We start from the raw sequence: 10,735 nt of genomic DNA, 5'->3' as shown, positions 1-10,735 counted from the left end.
AATCTATTCACACTTGGGAAGAATTGACCACCAAGTTTCTGAAGGAGTTTTTCCCAGCCCAAAAGACAAAGCAGCTTAAAAGGGAACTTCAATTGTTCCAACAACGAGCCGGAGATTTGTTCTTTGAGGCATGAGATCACTTCAATACCTTGTTTCTAAAGTGTCCACATCACAACATCCCTCAAGATGATCAGGTACAAATTTTTTATGAAGGTTTAGATGATACTAATAAAGGGATGGTTGATATAGCTTGTGGAGGTATGCTGATGGAAAAGAGCAATAAGGAAGCCATAGGAATCTTTGAAGGGTTGAGTGAACATACTCAACAATTTCCATCCAAAAGGAGGCAAGATGTAAGAAGCAAGGGCAAGAATGATGAAAATAGCGAAATGCAAAATCAGATGTCTGCTGTGGAACAGAAGTTGGACATGATTGTCAAAGCCATGACTGCTCAGAAAATTTCACCTTTGCAACAGGACACACCAGCTCAAGAGCCAGAGAAGGGTGACCTGAAGGATCTTGTTTAGACAACTAGTGACTTCACAACAACAGTTTATGGCTGATCAAAAACAAGTTAACACAAAGACTGAGCAAGCCATACAAAAACTGGAAGTGCAAATGGGTCAGATGGCAAAGAAGCTAAATGAGAAAAAGCAGGGAGAATCTCTAGCTCAGACAATACCCCATCTTGGAGGTCATCAGCAGCTATATGCAGTCACAGTTATCAGGAGTGGCAAGGTCATTGGAACTGAAGAGCCACCTCGAGCAACTCCAGAAGGACCATCAACTTCTAAGGTGAACAAAATGGAGAAAATAAATGCACCCCCCTTTCCTCAAAGGCTAGTCAAACTAAAGAAAGAAGAGCAACTCAAGGATATCTTTGAGACTTTAAGAAAAGTAGAAATCAACATTCCTTTATTAGATACAATTAAACAGATTCCTTCATATGCTAAATTTTTAAAGGATTGTTGCACTAACAAACAAAAGTTTCAGGAACATGAGACAGTGGCCTTAACAGAAGAGGTAAGCACAGTCTTGTTAGGGAAATTACCACCAAAGCTAACAGATCCAGGTAGTTTTACCATTCCCTGCTGGATAGGAGACCATTCTTTTGAAAAGGCACTACTGGATCTAGGAGTAGGGGTGAATTTGATGCCTTACACTGTATACGAACAGCTGGGATTGAGGGAACTTCAACCAACCTCTATCACCTTGCAATTGGTAGACAGAAGCATCAAAAGACCAAGAGGTATACTTGAGGATGTTTTGGTAAAGGTAAGTACATTTATTCTACCTGCAGATTTCATTGTGTTAGATGTGGAAGAATGCTCAGAATCCAATCTCCACTGCTCATAATGTAGATTCATGTGTTATGATCATCCCTGCAAAATTTCAGCTCAATCGGACCACAAACGCCCATCGAACAGATCTGTTGATCAAGGCTGGACAACATTTCCAGAATGCTGTTTCACCCATTGCATGCCTTGTCCGGACAGGCCTTCCCCGGGTCCGGACCGCATTTCTAGAAACTCGGTTTCTGCTCTGCAAAGCCCTGTCCGAACAACCCATTAACCTATTCGGACACCCCGTAAGATTTAGGCCCAAAAACGTGATTTTAAGTGGGTTAGGTCTAGGGTTTTGTCGGGGGTATATATACATCTTTATAGAGTGAGAGAAAGACGAATGTTCACCCCCGAGAGTTCATGTGAGGCTGTGCTTAAGTGATTATTTTGTTGTGAGCCTAATCGATTCCACTTAGAGGATTTTTGTTAGTTTTGATTGTGTGCTTAATTGAAGTCTATTGGAAGCGTCCGATAAAGGAGAATCACATTGAAGAAGATTATGAACGAGGAGACAAGTTGGAGGCTTGTCGATCTTACAGAGCCAAGGTCTTGCAAAGGGTTGTAAGTGTTCCTAGTGTCTGTAATCTTTAGATAATCTTTTGATAGTGATTTCCTAGGTTTGGCTGCCCCGGAGAGATTTTACTTTTAGAACGTTTTCTAAAAGGTTTCCTCTTCGTCACCAAAATCTTTGTGTTTGATTTTACTTGTTTTTGGTGATTGTTTGCTTAGATTTAAATATCCATTAATTTCGCATAAAATTGTGATATTTATCTGTTTAGAGTTGTTCAATTGGTATCAGAGCGGGTTCACTCCATGAGGGATTAAATTCCTGAGTGTGATCTTTATTTCTTGTTTAAGATGTCTCAAACCTTTAACATTGTGCCTAATTTTGATGGATCAAATTATGGCTGTTGGAAATCCCGTATGAGATTTTTTTTGAAATTAATCGATGTTTGGCATGTCATTGAATCTGGATTTAAAGCTCCAGATAAGCTAACAGTTGAATGGTCTAATGTTGAAAAACAAACTCGGATGGCGAATGACAAAGCTATGAATACTCTATGCTTGGCAATTTCACAAACTGAGTTCTCTAGAATTTCAAATTGTGATAGTGCCAAGGATGCATGGGAGATCCTAGAAACTACGTATGAAGGAACTAATCTTGTTAAAGCTTCAAAACTTCAAATGTTAGTTTCTTAGTTTGAGGCTATTAAAATGTTAGAGGATGAGACATTCAATGAATTTTTTGGTAAACTTAGTGAAATTAGAAATTCCATGATAAATTTAGGAAAGAAAATTTCTGACACTAAGCTTATTAGAAAAGTTATGAGATCACTCCCTGAAAGATTCAGAATGAAGGTAACTGCTATTGAGTCATTCACTGATCTTAATACCATGAGGATAGAAGAGTTAGTTGGTGCTCTTCAAACTTATGAGTTTTCCTTGCCTCAACCTAGGAAAAATAAGGATATTGCCCTTAGAACTCTTAGGAAGAACTCTGATGAGTTATCTGATGAGGATTCACCAGATGAACAGGAACTTGCCTTGATAGCTAGAAGGTATTTTAGGAATGAACATAGAATTTCCAAGAAATTTAGAAAACAAAAAGAGAGTAAGATAGAAATGAAAGAGACCCACGTGGTCCAAAATGTTATGAGTGTTCTGGCTATGGTCATGTGCGAAAGGATTGTGCTAACCTCAAGAGTAATAAGCCAAAAGGTCAAAAAGCCTTCAATATTACCTTGAGTGACATTGATGAGGAAGAAACTCCTAATTATATGGCATTTGTTGCATCCTATGATTCTGATGATTGTAATCAATCAGATGTTCAATCTGCCTCTGATAATGAATCAAATAGGGCTAATGATCTTTAAAACTCCTTTAACAATTTTATGGAAAAGTTTTCTATGCTTAGAAATACTAACTTGAAAATTGTTAAGGATTTTAAGAATCTTGAGCTTGAAAGGGATAATTTGTTGAAATCTTTGACTAATTCACATGCTGTTTGCAATACTCTCAAATCTGAAAATCATATGTTAATTGCTAAAAATAAAGCCCTTCAAAGTGATCTGATTGCATCTAGAAATCACTTGAGTAAATTCTCTAGTGAAAGCTTGATAAAATGTTGCATATTCAAAAGCATTCTAGTGACAGATCTGGCTTAGGATTTGATAAAACTGTTTTTTTGTCTTCTAACCGTGCTTCTACTTCAAAGACTATTTTTGTTAAACCAATGAAAGTAGAAAAATCTTCAAGTGAAGAAAAACAAGCAGTTGCTCCGACTCTTCAAGGTAAGAAAGGTAAGAAAATCTACATTGAGCCTCATGCATCTTACCCTACACCTAGAGTCGTGTATCCTCCTAGGAAATTACCTTTTCAAAGGTTTGTCCCGTCACATTCGACCTCACTATTTTAATTTAAAACCTCATGTGCATATAAATGAAAATTCATATTCTAGGAAAGAAAGTGAGAGTTTGGTCATAATGATGAGAGAAATGCTATCTAGGCTAGATAAGTTTGAGCAAAGTCATAAGTCTAGACCTAAGATTTCTTGAGTTTGGGTTAGGAAGGATTATACCATTCACCCCTTGAGGGGGAGTGGTGATGATCTCACCTTATGTTAGGTGAGTCACCCACATGCTTAGGATTGATTTTCTTGTATATCTTTGCATATCTTAGAGCATGTTGTTTTTCGTTTTGCATTACATTTTTGTTTTATTTTGTTTTGAAATTGTATTTTGTTTGTGTGCATTTGTTTTGTGAAAAATAACAAAAAGACAAAAATATTTTACTTTGGTTGTTTTTTTTTTCTTTTCTTTATTTTGTCTTATGCACCTAAATAGTCCATTAATTTCTCATGTTGCTTTTTATGGATTTAATTCCTTGCGTCTTGGAATGTTCTTTATATGCATGAGATGAAAATTTGTGTCAATGGTCATGTTTTTGTGGTTACCTAAAGCCTGAGCTTATGTGGTACTTTTTGCCTATGCTTTATTTCTTGTGCACAGTTAAGCTTAAATTGAGGTTTTGTTTCACTTTATTTGTGAGGTCTGTTAGGTAGTCATATGAGGTTTTTGACTAGTCATATTTTTCAAATTGATCATATGCTAGTTGAACCTAGGGCTTAAAAATTCCTGCTTTCTTTGTTGTGATAAGCACCAAAAGTTTAAGGACACTTTCTCAAAGAGAAAAATAAACAAAATAGTGAAACAAATAAAATCAAAATATCATATTCCAAAAGGAATTTATTTCACTGTGTCAAACTTGTGCAAAATATTTTACAAAGAGAATTGTATAGGATGAGAGTGGCTAGGCCCTAGTATGATAAGGTTTGACTTTTGATTTGATATACTTGTCAAAACCTCATGGTGGTGAAACTTTCTCCTCATTTTGTAAATTGAAAATTTTTCTCTTTGGATGGCTTACCCACACACCACACAAGCATAGGTTGAATGAAACATTTTCTTGGCTTGGGTTAAGCAATATGAGTTTCTAGCCATTTCTAGTCTCATGTATATTTTGCATATTTGGAGCATGTTTGGATATTCATTGTGCAATACATGAGTCATTGATGTGTTATCATGTGTGTTCATTTAACTTTTATGGGGGAGAAACATGCTTTGCATTTCCAGTTTCCTGTTATTAATTGAGTCATACATTGAGGGGGAGTTTTGCTGATGTTTCTTTATAATCACGCATTCTACGTCATTTTTTTATCATGAGTTTTATTTATGTCTTCTTGTTCCACATATGCCTTGATGTATTTTGTGAAGTGTTTCAGGAAACATGAAGACCTTTTGTCATTCTGTGACAAAAAGGGGGAGTAAATATGGGGAGATGATGGGATTGGCTCGACATTTTGGTTTTGTCACTGAATTGTCAAAGGGGGATTTTGTTAGTTCTTGTGTTGGCTTAATTCAGTTCCAAAATGCAGATGCTACTGTTCACGGCTCAAACACTGATATAGAATGCTCAGAATCCAATCTCCACCGTTCATAATGTAGATTCGTGTGTTATGAACGTCCCTGCAAAATTTCAACTCAATCGGACCACAAACGTCCATTGATCGGAGCTGTTGATCAAGACTGGACAGGCCAGGTCCGGACCGCAATTCCCCGGGTCCGGACCTCATTTCCAGAAACTAAAATCTTGCTCCGCGAAGCCGTGTCCGGACCGCCCATTAACATGTCCGGACACCCCGTAAGTTTTAGGCCCAAAAACATGATTTTAAGTGGGTTAGGTCTAGGGTTTTGTCGGGGGTATATATACATCATTATAGAAGAGAGAAGTTTGAATTTTCACCCCAAGAGAGTTCGTGTGAGGCTGTGCTTGAGTGATTATTTTGTTGTGAGCCAAATTGATTCCTCTTAGAGGATTTTTGTTAGTATTGATTGTGTGCTTAATTGAAGTCTATCGGAAGGGTCCAATAAAAGAGAATCACGTTGAAGAAGATTGTGAGCGAGGAGACAAGTTGGAGGCTTGTCGATCTTACAGAGTCAAGGTCTTGCAAATGGTTGTAAGTGTTCATAGTGTCTGTAATCTCTGGATAATCTTTTGATAGTGATTTCCTGGGTTTGGCTGCCCCGGAGAGGTTTTACTTTTAGAACGTTTTCTAAAAGGTTTCCTCTTCGTCACCAAAATCTTTGTGTGTGATTGTTCATATTTTGGTGAATGTTTGTTTTGATATATATCTGTTAATTCCGCATAAAATTGTGATATTTATCTGTTTAGAATTTTTCAGAAGGGCTACAAATTAAACCTGTCATGTGTCAAGCATCTAATAACTATATTAAAGAGCCTCTCACATTAAAAAGGTACCATTCCCCAAAAATAAGATGCCATACACTTATTCTCTCTTTCTCTTTCTATTTAGTTTTTCCTTCCGAAACTTAAACATTAGAGGCCCCTTGGCCCCCAGTGACAATTCTCTTAATTTTGCAAGAATCCTGTCATTGAGTCTGATCAAATATATATATATATTCTAGGTGATGTTTCAAAATGATTATGGCCAATCTCATGAAAAACTTATAATTAAATATAGACAGTTAAAAAACGATATAGTTTTTTAATAGCATCTAAGCCAAATCCATTACTTTATCTTTACTACATACATATATGGCTGCATTTAGGAAATGCTGAGCTTCCCACAATCAAAACTAGACTTCTTTACAAGTAACCCGGCCAGGAGTACAGCCAAAAGTTTGTCCCTCAAGAAGGTCATTACTTTGCCATCACTCTGCTGTATAAAACCAACAACATAGGATGTAGTAATGAGCTCAATGCTTCTCCATCTCCTCTCTTTGGTATACTTCTTCAACCCCATTTCAATCTTCTTATATTCCTCTCTTTCAGCTAATTTCTCTCCACTTGGTTCTTTCAAAAACGCCTCAGCAAGACACCTGGCCAAGACCACCATCTTCCAAGGCAACACAACCACCTTGGCCAATGTCTGGGGTCATGGGATGGAGTGCATCACCGGCCATACAGACATTGCCTTTGGTGATATTTCCCCAAAGAAGCTCCCAGGGATATCTGTACCTTAATGGGGATGATATAATACCATCCGAGTGTTTTCAATAATAGCCCTTACTTCGTCAGGCACTTTTCCTATCTTGCTTAACACAAGTCGCTTCATTTCAGCTGGATTATCTTCTATCTCTTTTTCTGTAAGATACAAAGATGAATAACAATAATTGCGACAATGCCACACATATATGCATTACAATTGCACTGATAAATTATTATGTGGGAAATTATAATCTTGGATTAATAAGATATCATAGCAGAAGTCTTGAGTTGGGATTAGTGGCTCACCTTGGCTGGAGGGAGACGGAGTCCAAGTGAAAAACCAATAGACAGTGTGATCATCACAAGGAATACAACCAGATCGAACACCTTTCCAAAAAAAATTGCATGAATTTATTCCCAAACCCATGACAGCGCTTGAGATGTACACACCCCCTAATGGCAGATCTCCCTGTGAAAGCAGGTTTCTTGAAGCCCAGCCACTTGGCCACTGCTGAGTTCACTCCATCACACCCAATCAATACCTTCCATTCACAAAGAGGATACCCTAATAACATGTGAGTAATTATACTCAAAACATATTGATGATTTTAAGTACTATCTTATTTAGACCAACAAGGCTGAGCGGCTCAAAATTGGATCCAATTTACATCCAACAAGGTTAAGAAGCTGTAAATTGTAAAAAAGCCAACGAGATTTGTATCCCTAGCAGATATGAGAGAGCTCCTATGAGGTTCACTTGTCGAGCAGGGCAGGCTACCCAAAACTGGTTTGAATAGGTGAACAACATAGAAACTCTCTCACACTTACTATTCGAATTGCTAACGATTTAGATAACAAAATTACTAAGAATCTCTATCCAAGCCAACCACCCTTTCAACTCCTGCTTACACAATATAAATCGTCTACTTTCTGTTAAAAGAAAATTATTTCCATCCGAATGAAAAATTGATACATAGCATTACTCATTCTAAATAAGCATCATTTTGTCTTGGAATGAGTGGTTAAGACACTACACTTTTGCTTTCTACTTAATAAAATAAATACAAAAGAAGGATCATTATCCGACTCCTTTATATGATCTGTTTATGTGAATTTACCTTGGTTTTGAGAATGGTTCCATCTGCAAGATGCACAAGCTTATGGAAGCCAGATTCCTCTACAGTAACCACCTTGGAAGAGAACCTAAGGGCTCCACTTGGGAGTTCGTTTGCAAGAGCTTCCAACAACAACTTCCTTTGAACACAACGAAATTCGTGGTCTCCACTGCATATCAGACGGAAATTATCCAGCCTATCTTAAGCATGCACCTCAATTATATATGATTATAACATCAATACAAAACTGTCAGCATTCTATATAAACTTTGGTCACCTAAGTTTACATATACTCGAAACAAATGATTCCAAAGAAACAGAAAGCTTATAAGCAATACTTTTTTACCAGTTAGCAGCTTCTGAGTCTTACAATGATCAGACTTTGGATACAGGAAAAAGATATACTTACATGACATCTTATTTAGTATAAAAACAATTTCATTATGACAATAATCCTAAGAAGGGGTCGGAAATAGAATACAAGGGAATGTGGCTTCACTTGAATGGGATTTTGATCTGTATTTTGCATGAAGTGCCCTCTCTTTAATCCGCATACTTGTGCTTGACAGTTCAAAATCTTTACCATTGCGGTAAACAAAGGCCTTTACTAGGGGTTTTATGCTATTAGAGGCACCATTGGCAGTGTTTTAACTCACTGTTTTCCTTTGCCTTCAAATGACCTCTCTGTGGTTTGAAGTCCTGAAATTGTAGAGGTACCCACAATCCTGCACATAAATTTCTGTGGTTAGTTAAATGGTGTGTGTGTTCTTATGTACTTGTGCTGGGAAGTCAATTTCATGCTTTTAACATGTGTTAGTTTTAAGGTTGGCTAATTCGGAGCTCAAAATAACATAATTCAGAGAAACTGTCAAACATGGTGTTATTTGGGGTCTTAAAAGACAGAATTTCAGAGAGGGTGAGTTCTAGTACTTACCCAGAAAGCGGTTGATGACGCTGTTGGAGGGAGTCAGCAAGGCTAACAGCATCTAAGGCCCTCCAAGCATTTGTCCACGTTGCTAAGGCATATCCAGTGACCCTCAAACTACCCGAGGACTCCAATATTAAGCTTCGAATTCCCAGTCTACAACATATATATTTGCCTTCCTTACAATCTTAAATATATATACACACACACACATACGGATGAGAGAGAGAGAGAGAGAGAGAAGGGTACCTATGAAGTCCTAAGGATGTTGTAAGACCAGCAATTCCAGCTCCCACAATCACAATGTCTTCCCCTGCTTCCATCATATTTTGGCTCCTTTTTTCTTTGGTGAAGGGAATTCTACACTATACATATGTGATAGGAAAATGGTTGCAAGATTACAAAAATGGCTGACAACAGTGGCAACTTGATGAATGAGGTGACTTGACACATCACAAATTTTTTGTCACATTCACTGCATTTGCTAAAAACCCAATATTCTTGTCTTAATATTCGAGCCATAATTATTATTCAAAGTCGACTCATTTATTCAATAATCAGAATTCAAGCTGAATTTATACGAGCTGAGTTCAAATTATAAATGAAACAAGATCGACTCATTTACAATCCTAAACATCTTTCTATATGCACAGTACTCTCATTGTAAGTTTATACTATGGAAATTACTAAAGGGAAACCTCTATTTTAATTGGTGGTTCAAATTGATTTGACATTCTCACGGATCAAAAGGAAATCTCCAATTAAAATCTGTAGCAGGTGAATGTTTTCAACACTTGAATTACATTGCTTTAAAACATATGCCATGGGCAACAACTCATCACACCCATTATTATGAACAATAATTACTTTATCTTTAGTACATGGGCATATGGATGCATTTATGAAATGCTGAGCTTCCCACAATCAAAATCAGCCCTCTTCAACAGCAACCCAGCCATGTATGCAGCCAATATATCCCTAAAGAAGTACATCACTTTTCCATCACCCTGCTGGATGAAACCAACCATATAAGCTGTACTAATGAGTTCAATGCTTCTCCATCTCCTCTCTTTGGCATACTTCTTCAACCCCATTTCAATCCTCTTATATTCTTCTTTTTCAGCTAATTTCTCCCCACTTGGTTCTTTCAATAACGCCTCGGCAAGACACCTGGCCAAGACAACACCATCTTCCAAGGCAGCACAACCACCTTGGCCAATGTCTGGAGTCATGGGGTGGAGTGCATCACCGGCCACACAAGCATTGCCTTTGCTGATATTTCCCCAAAGAAGCTCCCAAGGATGTCTGTACTTCAATGGGGATGATACAAAACTATCCAAATCAGTGTTTTCAATAATAGCCCTTACTTCATCAGGCATTTTTCCTAGCTTGCTTAACACAAGTCGCTTCATTTCAGCTGCGTTATCTTCTATCTCTTTCTCTGCAAGATATAAAGATGAATAACAATTGCGACCACAATGCCACACAAATATGCTAGCTAATGGTAAACAATATGCCCCGTAAATGTATTGGAAAACTATTATATGGGAGATTCTAACCCATGTATGCCTTGTGAGCAGGGGTGGAATTAGAGTTTTAGGTTTGGGGAGCAAAACTAAAACTAAAAAAAATAGGGGTTAAATACTAAATACCCCTTGGAGTTTCGAAACTTTATTTTTATCCTTTAGGGTTTCATTTTTATTACAGAAGGTTCTTGTAGTTTTGATAATAGACCAAGTTAGTCCTCCGTAATTGACTTAATGGAAAACCACGTGGACTAATCAAATGTTGACACGTAGCACCTACTTAATTTTTTTTTTTTTTTAAATTAAAAAAAATGTATT

The 10,735-nt window shown here is 37.3% G+C and overlaps 2 protein-coding genes and 1 pseudogene across 2 annotated transcripts in view; all 3 read right to left on the bottom strand.

Moving 5' to 3' along the window:
- Window positions 1–9,227, bottom strand: part of LOC132188603 (monooxygenase 2-like) — a 24,356-nt gene extending 15,129 nt beyond the window's left edge. The window contains exon 1 of the mRNA XM_059603114.1: window positions 9,142–9,227. Within this exon, the coding sequence (XP_059459097.1) occupies window positions 9,142–9,217 (76 nt within the window). The 5' untranslated portion in view covers window positions 9,218–9,227. The remainder of the gene's footprint in view (window positions 1–9,141) is intronic.
- LOC132188611 (monooxygenase 3-like) lies at window positions 6,443–7,360 on the bottom strand (annotated as a pseudogene).
- Window positions 9,228–9,653: 426 nt separating the features above from the next.
- Window positions 9,654–10,494, bottom strand: LOC132167924 (monooxygenase 2-like). The gene has a single exon (XM_059578970.1). It carries the CDS (start codon window positions 10,301–10,303, stop codon window positions 9,791–9,793), a length of 513 nt encoding a protein of 170 aa, XP_059434953.1. The 5' UTR covers window positions 10,304–10,494; the 3' UTR covers window positions 9,654–9,790.
- Window positions 10,495–10,735: the final 241 nt, after the last annotated feature.

The sequence above is a fragment of the Corylus avellana genome, chromosome ca1 (assembly GCF_901000735.1).
Source record: "Corylus avellana chromosome ca1, CavTom2PMs-1.0".
NCBI classification, from domain to species: Eukaryota; Viridiplantae; Streptophyta; class Magnoliopsida; order Fagales; family Betulaceae; genus Corylus; species Corylus avellana.
The sequence above is the reverse complement of the archived record's forward strand: the minus strand, read 5'-3'. Positions and strand labels throughout refer to the sequence as shown.